Genomic DNA, 27927 nt, shown 5'->3' with positions numbered 1-27927 from the left:
ACATTGATCGATTGGCTGGTGAGGGCATTCGAATGCTCAACCACCATGCCGCCGCGGCGTGTTCGCCCACGCGCGCGATGCTTCTAAGCGGAACGGATGCACATCTCGGTGGGCTGGGCGTGCTCATAGAATACAAACAAAACGAGAAGGGAGCAAAGCGGTGGGCAGGTAAAGCGGGATACGAAGGGTATCTGAACGATCATGTGGCGACATTGCCTGAGATCCTGGGGGACAATGGGTACTTTACCGCCATGTCTGGAAAGGTACATTTGCTTCCATCCTCGCTTTATTTTTCAACGTTCTGAATATAGAGACTGACAAAAAAACAGTGGCATCTAGGGCTACGGGCCAGTCAAGGACCTTGGGAACGTGGCTTTCAGAAGGCATTTGCCATGCTTCCAGGTTGTTGCAACCATTACGGTTGGGAACCAGTGCAGGAGCGTTTTCCGGTTGGCGGCTCGCCAATTCACGCGGAGAAGGGGGGCAAAGTTGACATGTGGGTTCTTGCAGGAGAATACGGGCGCTGCAAGTGCTAACGAAGGATCTTAACCTAGTCAACCTAACAAGACAGAAGATCCCAAAGGCTTCTATTCAACGGACTATTATACCAACCAACTCATCCAGTACTTTGAGGAGCGATCGGAGGACGACAAATCAAAGCCCTTCTTTGGGTTCTTGCCGTATACTGCCCCCCATTGGCCCCTTCAATGCTCTAAAGAAAAGCGCGATAAGTAAGACTTATTCCCACCTAGAGTCGCTTTGCTATTGTGGTGACTAATTTTTAAATCTCAGGTACAAGGGAATGTACGACGATGGCCCGTATGCCTTGCGGGAACGGCGCCTGCACAAACTTGCCGAGATGGGCATAATCGATAGATCCGTCATACCACATCAAGTAGAGACAACTACACAAGGTGTTGGGGAATGGGAGGAACTTACACCAGAAGAGAAGAAATCGTCTAGTCGAGCGATGGAGGCGTATGCGGGTATGCTGGACTCGATAGATGAGAACGTCGGTAAGGTGGTTGAATACTTGAAGAAAACTGGGGAATACGACAACACTTTGATCGTGTTCATGAGTGACAATGGAGCAGAGGGAGCTGCGTGAGTAACTTTCAAATCAATCCTTTTGGACTTTTGCTGACGCTGTGAACTTGGTATCTAGAATGGAAGCTGCTCGTGAGTGACAGCCAACAGAAGATCAATACTCGGGCTAATTTTCATTTCGCAGCGGTGATGGGAAACAATATTATACGCGCGATTCACCAGTTCTATGACAACTCGTACGACAATATTGGCTCCTGGAACTCATTCACCTGGCACGTTTCCCACAATGCCGCTAACTAGCTACCCTCCAGACTAAAGCTAACATGGTAACAATAGGCTCGGACCCCTTTGGGCTCAAGCGTCGACAGCGCCATCAAGACTGTTTAAATGCTTTCCTTCCCAAGGGGGCATTCTCGTTCCGTGCATCGTAAAACCACCTGCCGATACCTTCGACGCGTCTTATTCGTCAGGCGCATTCAGTCGTTCTTTCACAACTGTCATGGACTTCGTCCCCACATTTCTGGAGTTAGCTGGATTGTCTCTCCCCACTTCCTCTGCTAAAGGCACCACAACACGGAAAATGACCACATTCCGGGGGAAGGATGTTCACGCTATACGTGGCAAGTCGTGGGTACCATTGTTCAATCAAGGAAAGAAAGTCGAAGATGATGAGACGTGGTACATCCACTCTTCATCAGAGCCCATTGGCTGGGAACTCTTTGCCCGGGGAGCACTGCGGAAGGGAAACTGGAAGATTGTTCATATCGAAAAAGGCCATGGGGGAGCTGGAGTGGGAGACGAAGGGTGGGAGCTATTCAACGTGGCTGATGATCCCGGGGAAACGAAGGACGTGGCTCAGGATATGCCACAAAAGCTGGAAGAGCTTTTAGCCTGCTGGGATGAGTACGTCGTTGAATGTGGAGTTGTATGGGGAGAGGCAGCTTTGGATCCAGGGTTGGGAGCCAGCGAAGCACCCGAGCTGTGGGAGGATGAGGTGGAATTGCAAAAGTCCTGGATGGGTGCTCGGCAAGGAGAATGTCCGTCCTTTTGTCATTGAGATAGGATAATCAGTTGCCAAGTTTCTTGAAGTGGAAACTATGTAGAGGCTAGAATGACATGTAGGTGGTGAGATTTCTGGCTCCCACTAGTAATGCGGTGCTCCAATCGCCTTGGTATGAGGCTTCGAGTTGTCTGGGTTGGAAACTACGTAGCTCAATTACCCAATATCTACACAATGAGTAGATTGTTCATAAATTCACGGGAGTAGTGGCTAGTGGTAGAGACATTCGAATAAGGCAATTCACGGTTGATGTGAGACAATCTTTTCCGAGCGACGGTTGTGCCGCTCCGAGCGAATGGCCTATTCCGTACATCCACCCAAGGGTCCGGCCTAATATTGTGGGGCTTTTTTGGTTAGTTCAACTGCGGTAATTACCTCAACTCGGTTCTCGGTTCGCTTCTCCCTCTTCATTCCCCAGGTTGGGGAAGCCTCATGATTCTGGAAATCCCGAAATTAAGCAGACAACCAATCCAGCACTACGAGAGACCCCGCGTTATGGCCAGGACAATGATCCACCGAACCCGGACGGGGTGCTGTACATGCAGATCTAGAAAGGTGAGATTGTATCGGGCGGCTTGGGGTGGGCATCACAGTTTGACACATGATAGGTTAAATGCGACGAGGTGAAACCAGTGTGTTCCCAATGCCATAGAGGGAAGAGGAACTGCGAGTGGGCAGGGACAGACAATAAGAAAGCAAGACTTACCAGAAGACCTAACTCAACGGCATGTGTCGCTTGTAGAGGGAAAAAGGTACCTCTATAGTGACCAGTCTGCAATTTGACGTCTCTAACCATCATCTGTTGTAGCTCAAATGTATAGGAGACGTGCGGGACGCCTGCCAGAAATGCAGGAACATGGGCATAACCTGTGTGAGGCCAAAGAATGGCGACGAGTCAGCATCGCCGGGATACTTATCCTTGCCTCTTTCGAACGATACCACATCACAAGCTTCTTTTTCGTCACCCTTGCCTATCAGCAATTTTGAACGAGAGCGTCATCAGCATGTTACCGGTCACAGTGATGAAGCGACGGAGGCTTCGTCACAGACACAACATGTGGAATCAGCGTCTCTGGGACAGCTGCCTAAGGGCAGAGAACTGGAGGATTTGGTAAACATGTATTTCTTGACTGTACATCGTGAGTATCTATTCTGTCTCATTTGTCTCTGAAGCAATCTAACTGACACTACATAAGATTTTGGATACTTCGCCTTCATTCATCAACTACATTTCAATCGCCTGTTAGCCAAAGGCAAAGCACCGCGTGAACTGACCCTCATGATGATTGCGAGCGCGATGCGGTGAGTTGCATTCAAAGCAAACTTCGTGCTGAATGTCTCCGTTGATCATCAGTGCGTAGATTCGCCGCAGATCCCTCGCCGGAAAATCTTGCAAAAGCAGACGCATGGGCAGATGCAGCATTAGCCTCGGTGTCTCGCATCTATCAAGGCTTTGGGGGTATCCAACTCATGGTACATTTCTTGAGATACTTACCCTTTTCCACCTGCAAGTCAATGGGCAACTGATGCGTTGAGTAGACACTATTGCTAGCTCAGCATTACGATCTAAACCGTGGGAACTTCACTTCAGCCTGGCTTCTCGGAGCTAACTGTACGAGGTAAGAACTATATTGCTACTTTTGAGAGCCAGGCCACTATTTGCCGAATGCTAACACCCCCAGAATGATGCAAATGATGTCCTTGCATGTATTCGACCGAACGTTTCCCGTGAAATTTCCTTCCAATATACGACTTTCGCCCCTTCTTACTGGCGAGGCCCTCCGCCGGGTTGCATGGAGCACTTTCTATGCGGACACAATGCTCGAAGCCGGCCGATATGGGTTCCACGTTGTGGACGAAAAGTCCTATCGTGTTCAACTTCCTTGTGACCAGACCAGCTTTCTAAGCAATCAGGCGATTGTGACAGAGCCGCTATTCCACAACTCCAGTGTGGCTGCAAATATCAACTCTGCCGAATTTCAGCGAGCACCTCTTGATATATCAGGATATCTTCTTCGGACGGCAGCAGTGCGCCGTCGCGCTTTGCATTTTGCTTTCCGTGCCTCGCACCAGGAGCAGACAGTTGAAGAAATGATGTCTGAGCTTACTATCATTGAGGCTGATATAGAAGAATTTGTCAGGGCCTTGCCAAAAAACTTCCAGTTCAACACGAACAACATATTCATTCACCGCGATCAACTAATCACTTTTATTCTCTTGCATGTTCTTCGTCATAACCTTTTTATAATCATTGGAAGAGCTGCACTCCACGTCTACCAGCGCGACCCAACTAAAGTCAATCTTATGACTCAAGTCCGAAGGAAAAGGATCTCACATGCTCTTCCTATCGCTGCGGTAATCTCAGAAGGTCTAAAGTCAGGCATTCCTTTTGATACACATATTGGGGTACATGCATACGTTGCGTTAGAGAGTAAGAATCTCCCGTGTATTTCACAAAAGGTGCTAACCTCAAATACCACAGTCCTTCTTTTTGAGCCACGCCGTATGGTTCAGACAGACCCATCGATCGATATAAAAGCACCAGAGATTATGGAGGCCATTCCTCACCTTCTGGCTGTGATTCGGGACCTCGGGGCTCGATCTGAACTTGTGAAGCAGCTGGTACGTAGAGAAGATTAATGGAAATCCAGGCGCTTACGAAGTCAAGCATATCGAGGCTGTCCACCGGCTCCTGCGATGCGATTGCATGCATCTTGTGGATCAAGTCGACTTTACTGCTTTCCACAGGTCGGTCAACCGCAAGCTCCGATAATGTATAGCCGGGCTGACATGATCTAAAGTGAATATCGCCTGATCGGCCAGGACGCGGCGGAGTACGATTTCCGCGATTTTCGCTGGGCCAAGCTAGAGCGGCTACGTCGAGGCGCGAAGCTGACAACGAGTGGAAGCCGAGATGAAGCTCTGCTCGAGTATACAGTAGGCGGGGACGCGGCCGAACCGTCGATGCCCCCTTCACCACGCCTGGACGCAACTGACATCAACCATACCTCATTATGGCCTTCTAATGCAACGTCACTTCACACTATGCCATCACAGGCCCTGAATATGATAGCAGAGCAGAACGTGGATGGAAGTGGGGATCCGGCAGAGAAATACTGGGAAGTCTATCAACATAGACATAACGATCAAGGGTTTCCGTTAGATTGGCCTTGGCCCTGGCTGTTTGAGGAATCAGGCACCTCTGTGTATCAGACTGGTGACCCAGCCACCTTTTGGAGCCAGCTACAGTGAGTCTGAGCTCATCTGACTATACTTGTTGTTATCCAATACCCATTCCAGAGATATCATGATATTTTCCTTCTTTGCCGCGACGGGCGCTGTAGAGTGTCTCTGCCCTTAGATAGACGCAGTGTCTGGCTTTAGTCTAATCTAGAAGCCGAAAAAAGAAAGACAAAAGAATTCAACGACAGATTTGAAAATCAGTATATTCAAATACTTGCCCCCAGGCCGATACGTCAAGTCAACTAACTCAACGGAGACAGCCAAGACTATATCCAGTATTGACCCCACACCTTGCGTGCATCTTCACTCCCTTGGAACTGGAACCGGACGGGGATGATGTCCTCGAAACCCTCGTCGAGGGTTGGTTCCTTGAAACGGCTCGCGAAGCTTCCGAAAGCAATGCCTGGTACGGAGGTGCGGGATTCGGGATTCTGATAGCGTCAGTTCTTGAAAAATAAAAATAAAAATAAAAAAAGGGGGGACGAACTAGTTCCTTGTTCGCTGCTCGAACGGCATTGTTATGCCGGCACAGCTCAGGGGATGATATAAATTGCACGCAGCGGATAGGTACTTTTAGTTCCTTTGCTAGTGATGTCCAGTAGGCTCTTGTTTCAACGTCGGCGTTTGTATTGTCTGTACGAGCACCTTGTTAGCCATGAAGTAGGAGGAAAAGGTGGGGAGAAGAATATACCAACTGCGACGGACTTTTTTGCTTCGAGATGCTCTCGGGCAACCTTGAGGCATTTCGGACGCTGATTGCTGTCAGCCATGTGGTCCCAAACAGTCCTGGGAGCATACGCACTGTTCCGAGTTTATCCTGGTTGACACGCTCGTAGCCCAGCGGTTCCATGTGATTCCAGTAAAATGTGGATTTCCCTGCGCCAGGACTGCCGCAAAAGATGACGAGCTCAAGAGTGTGTTTTCGGGAGAACGGTTTTGGGACTGTTATGGCTGTCAATGGAAATTTTTTATAAGAAAGACGGGTCAATGAATCAGCCATACCAGGTTGATCTAAGCTCGACTTCGTGTATAACGACGGATCAAAGACTTCAGTCAACGGATCCGAAGCTTGCTCAAGGAAAAACTCCTCTGGCGTCTTGAATGGTATCCCGATATTCGCAGCGAAACCACTAGACAAAATTAGCACCAAGCCCCAAACTTCTCATAGACGATCCTACCGATCCGTAGAAGAGTGATCACCAGGCCGTCCAGCAGCATCACCAACAAACACAGACCCAGACAAGTCCACACCCGCAACATCGAGATCATAATCGTCTAGGAACTCACGCCACATGCCCATACGAGGCTTGCGGTACTCGTCATTCTCGGTAGCGGCGTAGACACTCAAGGGCACTTCGAGTTGAGTCATGACAGCAGTCGTTTTCTCCTTAAACGTAGCAAGACTCTTCGAGTCGCTGTGTCCACCTTTCAGGTCCTTTTTGAGGCTGATCTTTTTCTGGTTTGAGACCACGACGACCTGGAATCTAGGACCGACAAACAAATCAGCGGGGTATTGATAGTAGGAGAATAGTAAATACCCCTGAGAGTTGAGTTCTTTTAGACGGTTTGGCACGGAAGCGTGCCACCATTTCCAATCCGTTGCGGATTTGGCGAATGTGTTCCCCGACTTGGTTGTGATGAGAGTCGAGTCCTGTATGCCCGACCAACCCGGTTAGCCTGTCCTTCAAGGCAAAATTGGGCAGCGCTGACCAGATCGAACGCAGCGATCTTTCGCTGTCCTGCTGCTGGTGGTTGTGCAGTCTTGCCATCTGGTGCGTACCTGCCGATGACCAAGCTGTTGCGAACGACGCGCCAGGTTATGGGCTCAGGCTTCTTCTGTGAGGTTGGAGTGAAAAAAGAGGACATTGACTTTTCTGGACATGTTTTAGCTTCCATTAGCTGTCATGCTGCCTGCTCTGCTCATGCTCTGCTCACTGGTCACTGTCGATTCAACTTTGCGGCGCACTGGTGGAGGCGAGATCGCCCGAGTGGGGGAAGCGGCGCGCTTTACTCCCCCCTCAGCCATCTTGAGAGCTCGAATGAGGATCGTCGTGACGGAGTGTGAGATTCCAGCTTAGGGTGGCATGGAAGAGGTGATGTTGGTGGTGTGGAGAGAGAAAGAAAGTTGAGGTGATCGGCGCGAGGATAGCGCGCGAGGAAGTCACGAAGTCACATGGTCCGCCCAGAACTACTATAACCACTTTGGGAGTACAACAAAATTATGACGGTCGTTAATATTTTAGTTCTATCAGATGGAGGTATCGTCTCCGGGTATATCACACATCATGCCTATAGCTGGTCTCTCTATTTGGCCCTCGTATCCAAGGACAGACGGTCCGCCTGCTCCAGACGCACCGCCGACTTCAGCTGCTCGCGCAGCCCAAACAGATGCTGCGAGGCCGTCTTCATCGTCTCCTGGTTGCTGCCATCCTGGACCGTGATGGACGCCTGCAACACATAGCTGCCACTCTTCTCTAGCGGGGCCATATCCTTGAATACAGGCAACTGCCGCCGAGGCTCCCGATATTCCTGGTCAGTCGTCGGGTAGTGCAGTACGCGGTGCAAGAAAATGACAATGTCATTGTGGATGAAAACATCGCCTTCCACAACGTATTCGGTAACAAAGCTGCGAAACGCAAATGAGCCCATGTCATACGATGGATTGTGGATCATCAAACTCACCTGTAACCCCACGCATTCATCGGTGGTACGATGTCCCCCCGAGGCAACGCCGCACTGGACATGACCCGCGCCGTGACGGCGGACCTGGTGCCAGCCTCCGGGATATCACGAAACTCCAGACGCCACGGCTGATGGGCATAGTCATATTGGTCTGCTGGGGGGGCATTGGCGTCATCGTTCGTGTCTGTCATGGCCGTGTCGTCGGGGCCCGGCGGCGCAGCACCGGCACCGCCAAAGTCCATCTCCGAGACGGAGCCGACCACCTGGGTGTAGTACATGCCCCCATTGAGCATCTTGTTCAGGCGCTGTAGCTCGGCCGATTGCAGATCCTGGCTGGCTCCCGTGCGCACCGTGACCAGGCCCGGTTTGCGGTAGGCCTTGAAGATCAGCCTGCGCTCCAGGCAATGGCGAGGCTGCATGGCCGTCAGCCCGGCCAGCTGCTGGAGCAGCTCATGACGCTGGTGCACCGGGACCGAGGCGAACAGCAGCAGCTCGTGCATGGTTGTCTTATGATTCTTCTTGAGGAAACGGAACGGGGCGGGCGAAGCCGGGACGGGTTGGCTAGTCAGGGTCCAAGCTCCGCTGGGGTGGCGTGATCATCAATGTTTATCAGGTTGAATGATGAGAGCAATTGGGTAATCGCTTCCGAATGGTGGTGTCAAAATCCTCTCGGTGCAAGGGCCAGGAACAAGGGTTGGTTGTGTGGGCCCCCAGTTGCCCTTCGAAGTTAGGCTGTGAAACCCCAGTGTCCGTCTCCCGAAAAGTGGGTTTGGAGTGAAAAAGGATACAGCCAGTCCCGTCAAGCAGTGGACGCCGAATGCGGGGGAACAAAAAAGGGAGTTCCCAGTAGGACAAGGATTCGCCGGGCAAGATAAGTGAACGACATGCGGGGAAAGAGTTATGTCGGGCGGCGCCGAATTCCAATGACAACGAAGCGTGACTAAGGACTCATGCGTGAGTCTCCCGGAATCTCCCAATGCGGTAAGCACAATTCTTATCGTTCTTCCTTCCTCCAACTCAACTCTTCCTCCTCTTCTTCTTCTTCTTCTTCTTCTCACCCATTCTCTTACTCTCCCTTCATCCCATCCAACTCCATCATTCCCACCCGGTCTTTCCAATCGCTCTCTCCATCCCAGCAGTTGTCGCTAGTCCGACTCTCCCTCCTCCGTCCTCCACTCGGTCCGGGTAGCTCCGACCGGCCCCCCCGTCGATTTTCGCACAACCCGCGGATTTGACCTCGACACAATCACCTTTCCCACTTCCATCCACCTCCAACCTCACAACCCCATCACAATGCGTGCTACCATCGCTCTCCGTAACGCCGCCCGGACTCCTCTGATCCGGTTCGTGGGCAAGCGGTCCGTCCCTCGTAAGTAGCTCCCGGCCAGCCGACTCGGCCGATATCGCTCTCAACTAACACCGTGTAACAGAGGCTGTCGACCACTCTCCTCGCGTTCACCCCGCCTCTCCCACCGGTGCGCTCCCGGACTCGTTCGCTACCTACCGCGTCAAGGCCCAGCAGCACGGCCCGCTCGGCCGCGCCCAGTTCAGCGGCGCCATTGGCGGCCAGTCGGGCGCGTCCCTGGGCCCAGTCCGGCCGCAGACGGGCGCGTTCTTCGATCGCACCGACCTGCCCCCGCGCTTCAGCCGTCTCCCCTGGAGCGAGGCGGAGATTGAGGCCGTGGAGACCGGAGGTGCTAGCATGTTCGCCTAAAAGTTTTTTTATGAATGCGCACTACGGGGCACGATTACTTTTGATGATGGGAAGTTGCGATCTGAACGAATGTCCCGGGACGCTGCTGCTGGTGCACGGCGATTCCTGGTAAGACTTCGAGCGTGGAAATGGGTTCGAATGGCTTTGAGCGAGCGAGGGGCTGGGAGACCCTAGAGAATCACACCGGCAGGCGATTCTCCCGCATAGACAAGGACGCTTTTCCCTCCGAGCAGGGACCGTCCTTGCGACTCTCTTTTGTATCTTTCTTTTTATTTTGTACCAGGCGCTGGTGGGCTTTCTTTCTCTCTGGGTGTTTCAAAACAAAGCGTGCGAGTGTACGACCGGCAATTTGTCGAGAAGCGGGATACAGTTCTTTCTATACATAGATCGTTTTTCTGGCCGGTTAGGGCTGGTTCGGGATACATATTATACTACTCTATTCTCTGCTACTTCCTCCCGGTACCTACATAGCTCCCCCAAGTACCTGCAGTAGTCCCTTCGTAGGGTTCACTAGGACGATGGCCCGTGCCCAACCACTTGGCTTCTTCGTCATCTCGCCCCAACCATTGAACAGAGCATCATCAGCATGGATTCGTTCGCGGGCAACCGGTTGACCTTCCAGGAGACTGACGAGGCTGATACTGCTATTACTGCTTTCATTTATTCGGAGCACGATGATGGGGCGTCGAAGCAGCCCGCCGGCCGGGTGGATGTCATGGTGAGCCGCCATTCCCTTGATTTGATTCCAAGGACCTGCCATTGGCAATTGCACATGTTTGAAACCCAGTGTTTCTGTATCCAGCCAATTTTTGTTTTCACTTGAACTATCAGACATACCGTCATCTCATAAATGGCATCCTGTCTCACAGTGATCATCTAATCGCGTCGCCAGAATCCATCCACCGCGGCCACTACTTCATGGCTCGATCAGCCCCTGATCAAATCGCTCAGCGATGTCTTTCTTCCATCGGGGTATCCGCATAGTGTGAGCGAGGACTATCTCCCGTGAGTGTGCCTGTGCCCTATGACCCACTATCTGTGCCTTCCGCTTATACTCCCGCTAGATATCAAATCTTTGTAAGTTGTTGACATCTCGCAACCCACCCCGTCTCCACTAACAGAGCCAAATCAAGGATTCACTGCAAGCATTCTGCAGCTCCATTGCAGGTCTCTTATCCTCCAGAGCCGTGCTACAAGGTATCCTCCCACCACCAGATGTCAATTTCAAGAGTGATCTAGATAACAAAATGAACAGGAGTCGGAGTCGGCAATGCGGACGCCTCACCCACCTCCGCACTCCTCCTGCACATCCTGCAAGACTCCTCTGGCCGGGTGGCAACAATCTTATTCGCACACCGGGTGGGCACCGCCCTGGAACCAGAATGCAAGACGTACCGACTAGCAGCCGATGTGTTCAACGACATCGCCATGATTCTAGACTGTCTGTCACCCGGTGTACCCGCTGGGTACATGCGTGTGACTGTTCTCAGCACGGCGGGGGTGTTGAGGGCGCTGTGTGGTGTTGCAGGTGGGAGTTCGAAGGCGAGTCTCAGTGCGCATTTCGCCAGGTGGGGGAATTTGGCGGAGCTTAATGCCGTATGTATTATCTTTGGAGGATTTTCCGTCGGGACGTAGAGAGCATTGGCTAATTGATGGGTAATGTGCAGAAAGATTCGTCGCAGGAGACCGTTATCTCGCTGGTCGGGATGCTGGTATGTTTGAACCCCCCCAATCAACAATCATAAGCACATCTTTAATGAAGCCCTCAGGTCGGTTCTCTAGTCGTCTCCCATGTAACGAGCCTGAGCACTACATGGGCAGCACTGCTCTTCCTTCTCGGACTGCATCTTAGCATGAACTACGCCGCCGTGCGAGCCGTGCAGATGACCAGCCTGAACAGACAACGAGCCAACATCGTCTTCTCAACGCTCCTCAGCTCAGACCCCGATCTGAACATCGAAGCACTCGCCTCTGGCTCCGGCTCTACGATTCAAGAAAAGAAAAAACGTGTCTCGAGGTCATCATCATTAAAGACAACCCCCGAGAAATGGAAACTCCTCACGCCCGCCGAAGTAGCAGAGCAAGAACGCATCTTCCCCAAAGACGGAGCCCTCGAATGGATCTCCTACCAGCCAGAGAAGCAGCACCAGCCCATAAAACAGAACATCGGCAGCGCAGCCATCGGTGTCCCCTTGTCCAAATTCTTCGGGGATACCAATACCAGCACCTCAAGCACGAAAGGGATTATATCCTCAACATCATCATCATTCAAAACATCCCTCCCAATAACCCAACTATCCACCCTCTTCGAGGAAGAAGCATACCTCTTCTTTCCGTGCCCATCACCATCGAAGAAAGGAAGATGGCACGCCTCGATCCTGCTGAAAAAGGGTTGTTCAAAACAGGATCGCTTAAAAGCGTGGGCGCACGCCCTGCTCGCTGTCTGGGTACTGAATGGGCAGAAAGATGCGAATGATCCTGCGCAGATACTGGATATTGTCTCGCGCACTTTGGCGTTCATGTCGGAACAGTCTCGCTTTGAGCGGTATATGATGGCTCTGGCCGCGGTTGGGTGGGATTTGGATGTTGCGGCTTTGGAGACGAGTGGTGGGAGGCGGGTTTGTTTTTAGATCTCTGGTAGGCTAGGCGATGGAGCTTGTATTAGTGCGTGAGGGTTGGTTTTTATTTCTGTGAACGGTATATGATAGGAAGCATACATATATGGGCTCTCAAGGTCGACAACGTTTGTTCAATGCTGGTATACTGGAAGGCAGGGTGAAAGGAACAGTGCAGTTGACAAACCTCTAAAAAAAGTATCTACTATTCAAACCTACGCAGACACCAAGTCAAAATGAAAGGGGTATCAAGTCTATTGATTCCAAAAAAAAAAGGCCATGAGCCAATTATAAACAACAAATGTTCCTGTGCTGCAGCACAGGAACAGCAGGAGGGAAGATGCGAACCAAACCGAAGTCAACGCCAAAAAAAAACAAAGTCTATATGATATGGATAAGCAAGGAGGATGTTTTGTTGTTCCTGTACCCAGGTGGCACAACATGCTGAGAAGAAGAAAAAAAACGCCGGGATCAAATGCTTCAGTGAATGCATCATGTCACTCGTACACCGCCAATAGAGAAACGCTCGATATCGAAAAGGCTAAGAATCCAATCGTGGTGGAGAGGGATGCAGTTTCGGGTCATAGGGGGGTTTTCATGCAAGAGATAGGTGGAGTGAGGTAAGGTGAGGTGAGGTGAGGTGAGATGAGATGAGATGAGAGATAAGATGAAAGTCGTCGGAATGGGTTGGTGGTGTGGTGTAGTGTGGTGTGGATTGTTCAAAGCTGATCGTCCAGCCCCAAAATCCTGGGGTCGCGGCTCGCGCCACCGGATCGCTTCTTGAAACCCAGCTTCATGCCCATCTTCTTCCATGGGTTGTCCGTGCGACCCCTCGGGCTAGACACGGGCATATTGGGTTCGTTGGCCGGCGGGGTGGTCGGAGGAGTCATGGGAGTGATGGGCTCTTCAACCGTTGGACTAGACTGCGGACTGCTGGACTCATCGGTCAGGCAGGAATCGCCACTGGCGCTCGAGAAGGGACCCGAGGCGCGTTTGCCAATGACGTGGTGGACGGCACTCAGGGACAGATTCGAGCGACCGGCATGATGGCCGTGGACCGGGGATGAGAGGTCCTTGGTTGATGACTGTGGGGATGTCCGCCTGGCCCATGAGCGGACGCGCTTGACGGGGTTTTCATCCAGGCACGCGGTGGACAGGGTGATGTGGTCTTCGGGCCCAGGGGGCGTATCGGACAACGGACCCATGGACGGCGAGGCGACTTGGCTGTTCAAGAAGGGTAGGAAGATCGACTCCTCCATGAGATCGTGGATGCGTTTGACCGCCGAGTCGAGGGTTTCGGGCGGTGGTGGCGAGGAGATGTTGATGTGGCGCAGGAGGGCATCGCGGACTTCGCTCGACAGATTGATCTCTCGTGGGGCGCCGGGAAAGATGTAGGCTGTGAGGAGGCGCTGCCACAACATGCGGAGGTGTTGGCCTTCGGGGCTGTTGGGGGCCAATACGACCTGGCCGCGTTGACCGAGACTATTGTAATAGGTTTCGCGATACCGTTTGGCCTCTAGGGTGAATTCCAGAGTTTCGAGACAGTGGTTTTGTGAGAGATAGGCCATGAATGCACTCAGGGTGTAGGGTGGGGGAGCGGTGTTGGCCAGAATTTCTTTCAGGGTCGGACGCATAGGGCCAAAGGCTCCCACCGAGACGGCCAGGCTGACCGGTCGGGAAGAGGAGTCCATGTCCGAGTCCGAATCGCTGTCGGAGGAGGCAGGAGAGAGTTCGGGAGTGTTGATGGGTGTAGACCAGAGAAACTTCTTCCTCAGCATCGTAGAGGATAAATCACGGTGATGTTTGAATGGTGGTGTGTGGTCGTGGGGTGTAGAGGAATGGTGGAAGGTGAGAGAGGGAGAGCGAGTGAGATTAGTAGTGGTGATGATCCCCCAAGTGAGAGCGGGAAGGGGCTTAATTAGTTCGAAAAGGGGATCCACTGATTCTGGAATCAGTGGATCGACAGCATGACGATACCGTCTGTAATGGCCGATCGTCCAGCGGCAAGGGGGGAGGCACAGTGCGGAAGGCCTGGAAGAGAATTCCTTCTGGAAGGCGACCGTTACTTACCCGTAATCGTGTATTGTCCAATCAGGCCCAGTCGCCACTCTGTCTGGTCACGGAATGGAGGGCCAGGGAGGACCCACGGTTCCCACGAGTAATAGTCTCCCTTGCGTGATGATACAGAGGGAAAAAATCATCAGCACGTCATGTACGATAAGTCAAGGCGGGTAATAAGATTACGGATGTTCGACACCGTGTACATAGTAGGCACGTAGTAGGATGCAACGCCCGGAGACGGAAGTAGTGCCCACTCCTTCTCTCCTTTTCTAGAATTCTAGAAGCATTCTCCGTCGGGCGCCACCACCAGGGCACAACAGAAAAAAAAAAATTGGGCACGAAAAGGAATTGGATTCCTGGCCGGAAAACTTTTCATCTTGCCACCCCACGAGATTGTATGACAGGCTTCTATTGACCGAGTGCGGGAGTACCAGTGGAGTCTGGCTGATAAAGAGAAAAAAAAAACCCCCCCCACTGTGTGTCACCTGCTGATTTGTGTTATTTGGGGCTCCACCGGCGCGCCCGGAGAGGCTGGACAGCCCCAGAGGATCGGTCGGGCGAGATCGAAGTGGTTGGGTGTGGGAAGATGTAACGGCCCATCTGGGCTTCCCTCGACTGGTCTGAGACTTGGCTGTAGGTTGCAGAAACCCATGGGAAGGCCGGTCTTGGCGGCACTGACTATCGACTAACTTTCTGCAGCAATCATCTAGAGACGACATGCTACCTACTACGGTACCCTACAGAGTCCAGACAACGAGAAGAAAAAAAGTTGGCTGCAAGAATGACCCACAATTTTCCCGAGGCCAAACAGTAAGGGCCTGCTGCGTCCCCCACATCGTGTTCATTCGTGCAACGACGTTTGACTCTTTTGGCGCTGGGGATGAGCACTAAAGTCGGTTCCTGGCAGACTAAAAGTACGGGGTAGTGTCGTAGAGCTAGTGTTGTGTCTCGCTCGAAGGAAAGTGCAGAATGAACGACGGTTGAAGAATAGGAAAAGGAGTCTAGACACCTCCGGCGTGGGGATATTCAAGCTGCTGCTACATATGCACTATGATCCATTAAATTGGGCCCAGGCAGGCGCGTAGGAGTAGTATTGAACTTTGTTAATCTTAAATGGACTCTGTGCGTATACTGGCCGAGTCTCAGTTACCCCTGAGCTGTACATACAGAGCTCAGCTCCTGCAGAGAGCATCTGCCCTATGCCCGATCGGACCCCAAAAAAACCCCCTCCATGAGACGATCTTTCAAGTTTTGTCGTTTGACCCAGCGATTGTCTCTCGCATCCCGTCAATAGCCATCCATCCTATCTCGACTAGATCAGACCCCACACGAAACTCATCAAACACAAACTTCACTCGGCCCGGCTGAAGCCGCTGTGAAGTCATCGACTCCACCTCTACAGGAAATCTTGATTTCTAATGGAGCAGCCGCTTTTTAGTTGCAGGCGTCTAGACTGGTTTCAGCGATCTTGGTGGTGGAAGAGGGGGGGAGACAGGGTCCCGGATTGGCTGCCTGGGTGCCTAAATGTTTCCTTAGCGTATGGTATCAGCAGCCAGTCTGCCCGCTGACTGGACTCCATCGGCCGGCGCTAGTATTGGGCTGCACCTCCCCCTGGTCGGTCGACCTGGTGGACGAGAGAGATCTGCGCGCTAGGGGAGGTGGTGGGGGCCTTTTTGGGGCTTGTTGGGATGGTGCCATCTGTGCAGTGATTCATTGTCGCAAGGCACGGAGGACGCCGTATTCGAGTTGAGGTTTCATCTTGCGCTGGAGCGGAGTGGATTATGATAATCAGTTAGAGCACGCACGGCGCGTAGAGCTATTGGTTTCAGATCCTACTACGTAACGACTGATTGCTGGCTGCATTTGTCTTCGATAAATTAATGGATACCTAACTGTCTTGTGCAGTATTCTACAAACATAGTGACATAAGACCAACCCCAGTCCGGCCAGGATACCCATGCGGGGACGCCAATTGACCACATGTAGACCCCGATTTGCAAAAGAACCAGCCACAGGCGGGGAAATTCCGTCCTAACCGGCGGGCACGCGACGCGCTGAGTGACTTGTACGTTCGTCACAACAGTAACTGGGCTGGTCTAAACGCAAACGGGTATTCGAATCCCGGGGGTGGACAGGCCTGGTGGCGTGGTACGGGTTGGAGATCAGGACGGGGTGGAATATTCTTAGGTAAAAGACTAATAGAAGAAGATCCCCAGGTGCTGCCAGCTAATGATTGCACAGGACAGTCCAGCACAGTGTGCTTGATAGCTCACGATTGGACGGTTGATTAACACGCATAGTGCACTGTCTCGGTGGTAGCCCCATATCCAGAAGTACCTGCACTGTTAGGTAGAAACATTAGGGGCCCAGTATAACCATGGTTTATCCATGCTCGACCAAAGATAGACAAAGAGGCAAGTTGATCGTCTCCGTGCATAGCCCCTCTTCCCACCTCTCTCAATCCCTGCATGCCATGACCGTTGGTCCGGGCTCGAGGATTGGCTCGGCTGCTGCGGAATAACCTTCGAGGACAGACTCAAACTTTGTTTTTTTTTTCGTTTCTTCAGTATGTATGACCCTGGGAGAGTAGGATACCACTCGTGTCCCCAAAAATGCGTCATGTTATGCCCGCTGAATACGGTGTGGCGACAAAGCATGCCACGGAGAGTCAACATTCCAATGGTGAAGTTTATTTGGACTCGCCTATATGGGGCTATTCAAGGTCAGGCAGGGATTGAGCGGACAATGTCATTGCATTGGCCAATGTGCAGAGGCTGGTGTCAACACATTCCTAGGGGTGGGCAGGAGGATGGTTCTCTTTGCGCTGTTCGTGAGGCGGAGATATCTACTATAGAGATATACATCGTGGAACATTGAATCTGGATTCCAGAATATAGGCACTCGAGAGGAGACGGCTCTTCGACCCTTTTCAAAAACAAGAGGGGAATGTAGTCAAGCAGGATAATTGCAGGCACAACGGATATGAACGAGACCACAGCAGCAACTCATGTTTTGTTTTTGTGGAGGTCCTTGTCATATGGAGTCGACGGTGTAAACGCAACAATGGTATATATCTTAGTCTAACAAGAGATACGATGATATATTTTTCCATTCGCTGGCCAGTAGTTGCTTGATAGAATCATCTGCTTTAACTTGATTTGATCAACCTGATCCTACGACTGAAGATAGCACTGAGTTATGAGATGTACGGCACATTCTCGACTTTTCTTCGTGACCTTGGTCTAGAAGGCGATACATGCCTGACTATTCCCGCTAGAGGTGCAACCGCCATCAAGCCAAATAGGACTTCCGTTTACTCACTCATTACCCTACCAAGTACTCACGAAACTCGACAACTTTCAGCTAGCAGACCAGCTCTTGAACACTTTTTATAAGCCGTACAAAAAGAACAAAGAGAGAACCAGCAAAGAAAGAAAAAAAGGAATGCTATCTTATGCGACATACTAACAGACACAGAACGCGCTTCTGAAAAACAGAGGAGCAAGGCACAAAAACAGACAATTATAAACACGGGCAAATAGATCGAATGGGTTGGGAACAGTGACACACATGGGGAAAGGGACAGGGGGAATCGAGGAACCGGGAGAATATATGCAAACACGACGAGCAGTGCGGCACAGCAGTAAACTGGACTGTCCTTGCCACACCGAGACAGATGAGGTGACGGATAGAGAGGTCTCGAGAAGAAGCCCGGGTAAATCCAAGAACACAAACAACATTAGGTCTGTTCGCTCTGCTGATAAACAGAGCGAATAACACAGAGACAGCTCAACTCAAGACTTGTCCGTCTCGGGGAGCAAACGCTTGAATTGACCGACGAGATCAAACCACAAGGCAATGCCTGGATCTGACTCGATACCACCTGCTCCTCGCCGAGGGTGAGAATCTGTCTTCAACTCTCTAATTAAAAAACAAAGCACCAGTGGACTCCGAATTTCCCGAGGCAACAAAACAAACAGGATGTGTTCAATGCACGCCGACGGAACATCACCCGCTGAGGACGTGATAAATTCGAAGAGGATGAGTTTTTGGTATTAAACAGCGCAATCGTCGAGCCATAAGTGACACAGAACGAAGCAAAATGGAGAAAAAGAGAAGACAAGGACAAGAGATCTCTCAAGTTTGTCGCTCCGAAGCCGTAGCACCATGAAAGAATGATTGGACATAACATCAATGAGAGAGGGAAAAGGTTGTTCCCACCCACCGTCGCTTGGTGGGTGGGAAGGGTCGAATGGGCGGAAGAAAGATACAAGGGGGCTGTTGGGACGAGAGGTAGTGCATGGTGAATGGACTGCCTACCAAGGCACCCATTGCGTAAAGAAAGGAGAGGATTCCCATGTCGACAATCGGCCGTATTTTCGGCATCAAGGGCAGAAGAACGAGTGCGCCGTCACTTTATCTGCCGCAAGTTCAACCTGAATCTCGAGAGTGAGCAGGCAAGCAGATGTGGATCACATTCGGAAAATCACCTACCACAGCACAGAGCCTTCATCACCTTCTGGATGAATGTGGGTTGCGAGTCATCGTTCCCTTGAGCGCCGGCAGCTTGATTGCCCACCCCTTGGTTGCCTGGGCTGTTTAGGCGCCCCGGAAGATGAGCATTTGAGTTCTGGAACTGCGCCTGCGTTGATGTGGCCGGGGTTGATGGCTCCATGTTCCCACTCCCGCGTTGCTTGGAGGGCATCCCGACACCAGGACGGTCACGCGTCTTTCCCGCTCCCTTCGCCGGAGAGTTTGGGGGCGGCGGCTGAGGTGCGTTTAAACGGTCGGCCGTCATGCCGGGGCGTTGGCTGTGGCGAATGTGGTCGCGGCTCGTCGAAGTCTGGTGCTGGTTGTGAAGATGTGCCTGGGACGCATACGACTTGTAGTCCCAGCCGCGTCCGTTGTTCAGCTTCATCCAGTCGTATTCCCCATCCTCCACCTCGCCGGCGTTCTTGAGAGATTGCGTCAGGAGGTCCCGCAGATAGTCGTAGTCGGGTGTGTCCTCGAAGCCAAGGTTGCGCACATAACTCATGTACTTGACGAACTCTTCTGTGGCCATGTCATCAGTATGGGGTCTTGATCGTAAACGAGGTAACAAAACGTACCAGGAAAGCCTTCGCATAGATCCTTGATGATCGTGGTTTGCTTCTTCTCGCCAATCTTCTCGTACTTTTGCTTGTTGGTCGCAGCCTTCAGTCCTTGCCAGGGAAGGCCGCCTCGCAAGAAGTACATGAAGACGTGTCCAAGAGCCTCCAGATCATCTCGTCGTGACTGTTCACGTCCCAGATGGGTGTTGATACTCATGTACCGCGCAGTACCTGAAAGAGACTTGCGCTCACGGTAGGGGATGTGCTGCTTGGTCTTGGGTTCGCGGTATTGCTTGGCCATGCCAAAGTCAACGACATGGATGACATTAGCGGCCTTGGTGGATGGCCGGCCGATAAGGAAGTTGTCTGGCTTGATATCGCGGTAGATGAGGTTCTTCTCGTGAATCGTTTGAACCCGCGAGAGCATCTGCTTGGCCACCATCACAACAGTCTTGGTGGAGAACCGGCGATTGCAGTGGTCGAACAGATCCTCCAGACTGGGACCGAGAAGGTCAATCACCAGGATGTTGTGCAAACCCTCCTGGCCAAAGTAGTAGACATTCGGGATGCCGGCTAGGAGATAATTAGCAAATATTACACACGGAGTGTCTAGAGAAACATACGGCATCCAACCAAGATCTTGTATGTGCGATATTCATCACGAAGCTGAGGCGCATCGCTTTTCCGGGGTTCCTGTAACGGTCAGAAGGGTCGATAGTCAAGCGAGTGCAACGAGACGTACAAATTTGATGGCCACCTGCTGGTTGTTGAGGAGGTTCGTGCCCTCGAAGATAACACCAAACGAACCCTCACCTATTTTCTTGCCCACGCGGTAGTGGACACCCACTACGTTCGACGAGGAGGACGCCATGGATGAAGTTCTCGGGGTTGAGACCCAAGGAACACGACCTGCACCCTAATACTGATGGCTTCGGAGACACCGGACACGTGATGGACACTATTCTTTCACACGGACGCAGTCAGCACGAGGTCGAGGAGAGGAGGGGAATGAATGGCATACGCCGCGAGAGATATCTGACACCAAAACTAGTGTCCACGAAACCCGTCACGTTCTCCGACCGAGGTAGCGGTACAGCGTGAAACTTGGGCGGTGTGAGACGGACTGGCGAGCCGAAGCTGCGACAGCGAGACGGATGCGATTGAGGGTGCTGCGCAGGAATTGAGGTGGTCGGCGGTCCTTTTTGACGGTCGGGATGATCACAACTCTGGGGTGATCGGGTCGAGAACAAACGGGGGTGGACGGGAGGCGAAATTAATACACGCCACCGGGAAAAAAAGGGGCAGGGCAAGAGCAGCCGAGGGACTCGACCAAGTGCTGATATGAGCACCAGTGAGTTGCCAGGGCAGGGCGGGACGAGAACGAGAGGGGAGAGAAGGGGAGAGGGATGGGGAGAGACAGAAATCGAGGAGAAGAGAAAGAAGAGAGGAAGAGAGGGAGAGAGTCGGGGGAGAGGGAAGGGAGACGGTATCGCCCATGTATTGGTTACAAGTGATGGGGAGCGCGGCACGGGAACTGGCGGTCAAGCGATGGTATTACAGTTACCAGCGCCAGGCGTTGGGAAAATAATTCAGTACCTAGCGGTCAGATCCTCTCCAACTGAGTTTGGGCAGCTGCCTGCACGGCTCAGGGCTTGCGAGGCTCGGGCGCGTAGCCGAAGACAGGGTCCTTGGTACCTATACGCATCTTTTACAGTCTGGCTCTTGTATATCATGGCGGCAGGGAATCACAATGGATTTTTCCAGAGCATTTTTCACTCAGGGGGTCGATTGTATCTGGTTGTCTGGACTCACGGTCTGGAATGCGGGTAACATTACAGGATGGGTCGCGCCAAGCCAAGACTATGGAGTTAGCCCTAAAGCAGGTACACGATATCCTTCGACGGAGGTTATGGCGGTATATTCCAAATAAACTATTGGGGAGACAAAAGCAATTCCGATCAGGATTCCCCAATTCGCCGATCCATCTCGACCCGAATCTGATACGTCCACGACCACCTCAAGTTCGGCCGGCTACTGTACAAGTCCAAAAATAAAAGGCAAATCATTACATGGCAGCACGCTCGCTTACTCGTCATCACTGCCCTCCTCCTTGAGCATGTCCTCGTCGTCGCCATCGCTGACCTGATCTGCATCCTCATGGAACTCATCACCGTCCTCATCGCCCTCGCTGCTGGAGCCGCCGCTGCCTTCGCTCTCCGCGTCACTTCCCGGATCATAGTCCTCTTCTTCCTCATCCTCCTGGTCCTCGAGCTCTCGCTGGGCTTTTTGCAGTTCGCTTTCCTCGTCCCCTTCCGTCTTCGTAGCGCTGGCCTCTGGATCCTCGGCCTTACCACCGTTGATATTGTACACCTTGGCGCGTCGGGCATCGGCCAAGCTGGCGTCTTGAAGACCATGTCGCTTGATGTAGTCGTCGATCCCTCCGTAGTCGGCCTGGTCGATCATAGAGAACTCGAGTTCCTGTACATCTTCTTCGGTGCCATTGGCCGGGCGGGCCATTATGTTGAGGTTGAATGTGCGCTGGAGGACCGAGGTGTAGGAAACGGAGTCGATGGTGTCGAAGGAGAAGAACAGGAGAGGTTTTTTGAACGCAAACAGAATACCCGTAGAGAGAAGAAACAGATAGCCTGACAGAAACAAAATCAGCTCAGCCCAGCTCAAAAAAAAAAAAAAAAAAAGATTGGCTCACCTTCTTTGCTGCCTCGGAATGCCTTGACGTGAAATGCCTTCTCCTTTTTCCGATGCGGCTCGGGCATGGCGCTCACAAATTGCCGGTCATCAGGACAAATGACATTCGTCTGAGCCATGTTGTCATTCAACACTTTCCGGATCAACGCCTCAGCCGTCTCGCCAGGGTTGTGTCCGACTTGCTGACCCGTCCCTAAGAAAGCAGCCTTGGCTGGCCCGTCGGCAACGGTAAACACGATGGCCTCGTATGCTGTTTCCCCCTCCGGTGGAGGTGTGATCCCATCAGCGAACTGGGGGATGACACAGAAATTGAACTGTTTCTGCGTTTTTTCCGGTACTGGAAGGCACAGGGCATGTCCTAGCCACGACCAGTCGTGTTAGTCACGATTCTCGTATCAATGGCAATTGCATACTCACGGATCTGGTTCATGGGGACACCGAATTCCACCTCCTTGGTGGTCTGGTTCCTCGCCCGCAGGCAACTGCTCCCGGCAGTGATCTCGAGCGTGAGCTTCTTGCGCTGCGGCGCAGCGAAGGAAATATCTTGGACGTAAAACTGAATCGGCGCATCACCCTTCACGTCGACTGGCGCCTGCGCGGTCGCCCCGTTGGTGGTGTCGCCATTCTGCAGCTTTCGCTTTTTTGCGGCAGGGCCGTCGCTGGCCGCCGCGGGCGGCAGGGAGGTACTCGCGTTCCTGGCCAGCAGGTTGCAGGTGTATCGGGCGAGATCTTCGAAGAGAGGTGTATGTTGAGGGGTCATGCCTACATTGACAGAAAAGAAAAAAAAGTTAGTAGATGGCTTGTTAGGTAGGGGTGGGCGACGTACCGATCGCATCGTAGACTCGATTCTTCAGCGCGGGTTCGGTCGCGAAGGCCTCCTCAATGGAGGCGATCGGGACGGACGAATTTATGGCAGCGAATGCCATTGCGACTACTATGTCTTGCCGATGAAGAAAGAAGCAGTGCAGGGAGTGGAGGGATGGAGGGGGGTTGTCAGAAGATGAAGACGCGGTTCAGCGGTTGCGCTCCCTGGCCCCGAAGTATCCGCGTGAGCCCTAAGAATCGACAGTGAATGGCGAACGAACAAATAATAGGGAATGAAATAAATAGAGATTCAATACTAGAATACAGTAGAATTTATACACAATGCTCTTGACGAAAGAAATGATCACTCAATCTATTGAGCAGACTGGCCATCCTTCTTCAGTGTCATCCAGTTCTCAATGAAGTCGATCGTCTCCTTGTCCATAATCACATTCCCGTCGGCATCCAGCGTCTTCTTCTTCGCTTCTGCGCTCTCGGCCTGTCTCTTTGCCCGCCATTCCCCAATGGGCGTCAACATCGCCCGGCTCTCGTAGTATTGCTTGCGGTAATCCTCTTCAACCTTCTCCCTCACGTATTCTGGATCGTGACGGGTCCGGAATTTGGAGAATTTGTTGCGCAGTTCATCAATGATACTGCTCGGGAAAGGCGGCTGCGCCAACGATGGCACCCAAGTATCGGTATCGGCCTCCATGCGCGTAGTGTCCCATTGTCCGTCCTTGGCGGGCGGAATATTCTCTACGGGCCAAGGGATTTCGATATTCTCGCCCAATACATATCGCGTAAATTTCGGGATGGTGCTGTCTGGGTGTCGTTCGACAAAGGGCCCGGCGGCATATGCGTGTTCCACGATCCAATCTTCAATGAGACCGGTCTGAGGGTCTTGGAGCGCGATGACATGTCGGATATCGTCAATGGGCACCGGCAGGGAGTTGGTGACAATATCGGACTTGATTCCCATTGATGTTTGCATCCAGTCGGGGACAGCAACATCGGCCTGTGTTTTTAAGAGAGCGGATTAGCGGGAGTTGGATCTCAGGAGTGACCGCAACAAGGAAAAAACACGTACTACGTTCGTGTTCTTGAGAAACACCATATCTTCCTCTCCTTTAACCCCACTGATCTCGCTGATTTTGCCCTTTTCTTTGCCATTGACAACACAGACTCGATCTCCCGGAGCGAACAGGACGTGCTTCCGGCGCTTGTGTTTGGGAAGAGGCGGCGGCTGCACAAGTTGTGGTGACACGCCGCCATAAGTGAATACTTTAAGACCCGAATCTCGCTTTGGAGCCAGCGGACCCTTCATCCAATCCTCCCGGCGGTTTTTGACGGCATCTTTCTTCTGTTGGGTGAGGGCCTTGTTGTACTCGACCTGCGCTCGGAACTGTTGCCTTTTGGTTTCTGGGTCTGGCTTCTTGGAATTCTTGATGATTCTCCGCTGCGCCTGTTTCCGGGCAGCGGACGTCCGCTGGATGACCCTCTGCATGGCGCGGGTGGTGGTGGCTCAGCGTAGACAAGACGGCGGAGGAGACTCGCGCACGGAGAAAATGGAAATGAGTCACGTGAACAGATTATATAAGCAAGTTGACTGGCGACCAACTATACAGGAAAAAAGATGAAGCCAATTTATATTTTTGTTTTGTTTGAGACAGAAGTTTAAATGACTACTGTGCAGGTCGTGTTTTTGAAATGTTTCCCGTACCCGGAGTATTGCATCCTATCTACTGTGTAAGCCATACTACAAGATTCGACCAAATGCGCAGGCATAGTTCTCAGACACAGTATTGTCATCTGTTACAGTAGGGCACATTATTCATGAATAAAACGCTAAAAACACAGATAGGATGAAAAGAAGACTATTCCTTCTAATCCCGAATCATTACCCGTGTGTCTTCACTCTCCACCTGGCCCGACCACCCACGGAACATTCTTGTCGACAATCCCATCTTGAACATAGTGTCAATCTGAGAACTGTTGCGTCCCTTCATTTCTGGGATCATCCACCAGGTCCCGAGAACGATGATTACCCCCAGAGCAAAATAGATAAACCCCATTTTACCACCTAGATCGGCAGCGTCCGAGTTGTAGAGGTAGGGCAGGACGATACTGAAGACAAGGCTCCACAGTTCCGCAACGACGACACAAAGACCCTGTGTCTTGGCTCGCAGATGCAACGAGGAGGTCTCGCCTACGACTGCGAAGGAGGCGGGCCATGCGCCCATGGAGCAGACTACGCTGACCACCACCATGCACACCCCGGCATACCTATTTTCAAAGGAGTCAGCTCTGTTAGGAAGATAATACAAGGATTAACACATACCAGGCAGTCGCAATGCCAGGGAAACAGCTTGATATACCCATGGAAAGCCATACTACTGTCGTGATAGACAGAGAAACCAAAATAAGCCGCCGATGGCCAACACAGCTGATCAGCCAGACTCCCACACCGTTGCTAACCAGGGACAGCGCAACACCCAACACGAACATCAAGAGACTGTCTTTGGCTTTCATGCCTAAGGTCTGCAAGAAGTAACTGGCAGATGCCAGCAAAGAGGTTCCAAAAAATACTGGCATGGAAGCGCCAAACACGGAAATCGTCGTGCGTCGCTTGTTCTCATCGCGAAAACAATCCCTGTATGAGACTTTTTGGCCTTGGCCTTGGCCTTTCTCCGTCTCAAGGGACTGCTTCAGATCCTTGACGAGCTGTTTACTGTCCACGCTGGCAGTGTGCAGTTTCTGCAAGGAGCGACGTGCGCCAGCTAGATCCCCTTTTCGAACGAGGTAGGAAGGGCTTTCGGGGAGAAGCAAGGCCACCAGCAGCGGCATCACCCAGAATGGCCACATGGTGTTGAAGGCAACCATGTATGAGCTGTTGGAGGTGCCGCCAGACCACAACAGGACAACTAAAGAGCCGAGCAGCTGACCGATCATGTCGACGGCCGGAAGGAGAGCCATCGACGGGCCACGGAGACTGGTCGGCACGGTCTCGGAAATGTATGTCTGCGCCGCGGCCGTGGTCATGCCCAAGGAGAAACATTGCACTATGCTGCCGACGAGAAACACGACTCGGCGAGTCAGAATGTCTGCCGGCAGACTCGACAAGCATATCACAGCCACTGCTACAGCAGAGAGAACACTGCCCACGCCTAACGGCCACCGTCGGCCTACTCGGTCCTGCAATGACCCTGCTGCTATCGCGCCTGACATTTGCCCGATACTAGGGAGGGCATTCCACAGCGATAGCCACAGCGAAGGGATGATATAGTGGTTTTTGTTGGGACCAAACTGCTCGCCATAGTCTTTTTGGAATTCTGGCACTGAGGGAACGGTGCTCACAACACAACTGTCGTATCCCAGCAGCAAAAATGCAGAAATGAGACCGAGGACATAGCCAACAATTTTGGGATATCGCCTGATGGTTTGTAGCAGGGACTCTTGCGATGTACAGTCGTTTGTCTTGGACGTTTGGGTCTGGTGAGCGGCGTTTTTCGTAGCGGAGTCGACGTCTGATAACTGGTACTCGCTATCAGAGGGTAGGTACTCGGAGGGTGGGTGCTCGGGACGCAGTAGTTTGCCCATTGTGTGAGGTGAGATCCTTGTTTTTTGAGTTACTTTCAGGAGCCATCCGTGAGGAATTAACCGTGGTGTTCAGGCCGATTAAATTCCAGCCCCCCTTAGGCCTCCAGTTGCTGTTCGGGGCCGAACTTGTTAGGTATAGCCACCCCCAAAATAACAAGGGTGGCGCAGCTGAATTAGAATCTCACCTCACCCTGGATCTCTTCCGTCCTTCTACAGTATGTTTAAATTGTCCCTTGGACTAGTTCCCCACCCCATCCGCTTCCCACTGTCAAATCAACACTTCCACAGTACCTGTGCGCTCAAGTCGCGCCGCATCCCATATCGTATAATCCCAACGACAGATGTCATCTCACATGTAGCATCCATACATGTTGCTGTAGGTCCCCTGCCACACGAGCATCCAAGCTAGCGGTGGACGCTCTCCGTTTGCATCTGATTTCTCATTACCCTGGAAAGGCAACGTCCTGCTTCAAGTCGCGATTCGAGAGCCTCGCATAGCGCCAGAAATACTGTGCGTCCTCGCTTAGGACTCCATCCTTGAGAAAAGCGCCTGTCGTATATGAAATGTACTTTATCATTGTAGGGAGTAGGGCCGTGTGGTTGCTGCACTTATGAAAGACGATATCCAGTAGCTCGAGGCCACGGGAGATCATTTTCGGCAGGATATCATCTTTGAACCTATGATCATCATGTGCGATTAATTTGTATACAAAAACAGCAACGTGACGTTGCTGATGTATGATCACAAGAGAAGAGGGGTTTCAGGCTGGGCGATGGTCTTGGATGTGGTGACAGAATGTGCGAATTCTTGGAGAGCCATTCTCGAGGTTAAAACAAAGGTGATGAAGCATGTTGAAGGATCTGCCGGAGTGATCGATATCCCACTCTAGTAAACGTCAATTACTGTCACATCTGGTCTACGGTAGACATGTCGATGGTAGGAATATCTATGACAGTGATTATCAAAGATTCCTGTTTTGTTGTCCTTTTACCAGTCGCGGGACCAGGGATCTGTATGACGTGCTCTGCTGCCTCTTTTTGGATAGCATCTCCTGAACATCGAGACCATATTTGATGTACAACTGTCCATCATCATCCCTTCTTTAGTTCCTGTTAGGCGGCCCTTCTTCTCCTGTGGTGCTTCAATCTCTTATCACTTTGACTTCTTTTTGGACATTGACGTACCGACAACGGTTCCTGGACTCATGATTGCCGCTAATCCTGTCCGAGTACATTCTAGGACTACTATGACGCCAGTCCCCATCAATCTATGCTAAGGGCCATCTCTATCTCTCAAGTCACTGTCTT

The 27927-nt window shown here is 52.0% G+C and overlaps 10 protein-coding genes across 10 annotated transcripts; 3 read left to right on the top strand and 7 right to left on the bottom strand.

Moving 5' to 3' along the window:
* Positions 1 to 77: 77 nt before the first annotated feature.
* PFLUO_LOCUS1897 (uncharacterized protein) lies at positions 78 to 1434 on the top strand (the record flags this gene model as incomplete). The annotated part of the gene is made up of 7 exons (XM_073778982.1): positions 78 to 263; positions 330 to 496; positions 555 to 731; positions 793 to 1104; positions 1166 to 1179; positions 1232 to 1323; positions 1384 to 1434. 7 exons carry the CDS (start codon positions 78 to 80, stop codon positions 1432 to 1434), a joined length of 999 nt encoding a protein of 332 aa, XP_073635983.1.
* Positions 1435 to 5616: 4182 nt separating this feature from the next.
* PFLUO_LOCUS1896 (DNA kinase/phosphatase Pnk1) lies at positions 5617 to 7216 on the bottom strand (the record flags this gene model as incomplete). Its single annotated transcript, XM_073778981.1, has 7 exons — positions 5617 to 5781; positions 5838 to 5983; positions 6042 to 6102; positions 6153 to 6292; positions 6353 to 6480; positions 6529 to 7001; positions 7061 to 7216. 7 exons carry the CDS (start codon positions 7214 to 7216, stop codon positions 5617 to 5619), a joined length of 1269 nt encoding a protein of 422 aa, XP_073635982.1.
* A 438-nt stretch (positions 7217 to 7654) lies between these two features.
* On the bottom strand, positions 7655 to 8532 carry PFLUO_LOCUS1895 (Mediator of RNA polymerase II transcription subunit 18; the record flags this gene model as incomplete). Its single annotated transcript, XM_073778980.1, has 2 exons — positions 7655 to 7976; positions 8033 to 8532. The coding sequence occupies 2 exons, from the start codon at positions 8530 to 8532 to the stop codon at positions 7655 to 7657; spliced, it is 822 nt and encodes a 273-aa protein (XP_073635981.1).
* Positions 8533 to 9325: 793 nt separating this feature from the next.
* On the top strand, positions 9326 to 9746 carry PFLUO_LOCUS1894 (uncharacterized protein; the record flags this gene model as incomplete). The annotated part of the gene is made up of 2 exons (XM_073778979.1): positions 9326 to 9401; positions 9463 to 9746. 2 exons carry the CDS (start codon positions 9326 to 9328, stop codon positions 9744 to 9746), a joined length of 360 nt encoding a protein of 119 aa, XP_073635980.1.
* A 586-nt stretch (positions 9747 to 10332) lies between these two features.
* On the top strand, positions 10333 to 12376 carry PFLUO_LOCUS1893 (uncharacterized protein; the record flags this gene model as incomplete). The annotated part of the gene is made up of 7 exons (XM_073778978.1): positions 10333 to 10464; positions 10639 to 10751; positions 10811 to 10823; positions 10868 to 10943; positions 11002 to 11342; positions 11414 to 11458; positions 11516 to 12376. 7 exons carry the CDS (start codon positions 10333 to 10335, stop codon positions 12374 to 12376), a joined length of 1581 nt encoding a protein of 526 aa, XP_073635979.1.
* Positions 12377 to 13080: 704 nt separating this feature from the next.
* Positions 13081 to 14139, bottom strand: PFLUO_LOCUS1892 (uncharacterized protein; the record flags this gene model as incomplete). The annotated part of the gene is made up of 1 exon (XM_073778976.1): positions 13081 to 14139. The coding sequence occupies one exon, from the start codon at positions 14137 to 14139 to the stop codon at positions 13081 to 13083; it is 1059 nt and encodes a 352-aa protein (XP_073635978.1).
* Positions 14140 to 18908: 4769 nt separating this feature from the next.
* Positions 18909 to 20383, bottom strand: PFLUO_LOCUS1891 (Palmitoylated plasma membrane-bound casein kinase; the record flags this gene model as incomplete). Its single annotated transcript, XM_073778975.1, has 4 exons — positions 18909 to 19474; positions 19531 to 20085; positions 20136 to 20205; positions 20255 to 20383. 4 exons carry the CDS (start codon positions 20381 to 20383, stop codon positions 18909 to 18911), a joined length of 1320 nt encoding a protein of 439 aa, XP_073635977.1.
* Positions 20384 to 21597: 1214 nt separating this feature from the next.
* On the bottom strand, positions 21598 to 23144 carry PFLUO_LOCUS1890 (uncharacterized protein; the record flags this gene model as incomplete). Its single annotated transcript, XM_073778974.1, has 4 exons — positions 21598 to 22157; positions 22220 to 22576; positions 22636 to 22980; positions 23045 to 23144. The coding sequence occupies 4 exons, from the start codon at positions 23142 to 23144 to the stop codon at positions 21598 to 21600; spliced, it is 1362 nt and encodes a 453-aa protein (XP_073635976.1).
* A 251-nt stretch (positions 23145 to 23395) lies between these two features.
* Positions 23396 to 24526, bottom strand: PFLUO_LOCUS1889 (uncharacterized protein; the record flags this gene model as incomplete). The annotated part of the gene is made up of 2 exons (XM_073778973.1): positions 23396 to 24037; positions 24110 to 24526. The coding sequence occupies 2 exons, from the start codon at positions 24524 to 24526 to the stop codon at positions 23396 to 23398; spliced, it is 1059 nt and encodes a 352-aa protein (XP_073635975.1).
* A 379-nt stretch (positions 24527 to 24905) lies between these two features.
* Positions 24906 to 26619, bottom strand: PFLUO_LOCUS1888 (uncharacterized protein; the record flags this gene model as incomplete). Its single annotated transcript, XM_073778972.1, has 2 exons — positions 24906 to 25305; positions 25361 to 26619. 2 exons carry the CDS (start codon positions 26617 to 26619, stop codon positions 24906 to 24908), a joined length of 1659 nt encoding a protein of 552 aa, XP_073635974.1.
* Between the last annotated feature and the right edge of the window lie 1308 nt (positions 26620 to 27927).

This window comes from Penicillium psychrofluorescens (genome assembly GCF_964197705.1).
Source record: "Penicillium psychrofluorescens genome assembly, chromosome: 1".
NCBI lineage: Eukaryota > Fungi > Ascomycota > Eurotiomycetes > Eurotiales > Aspergillaceae > Penicillium > Penicillium psychrofluorescens.
This window is presented reverse-complemented; position numbering and strand designations above follow the sequence as displayed.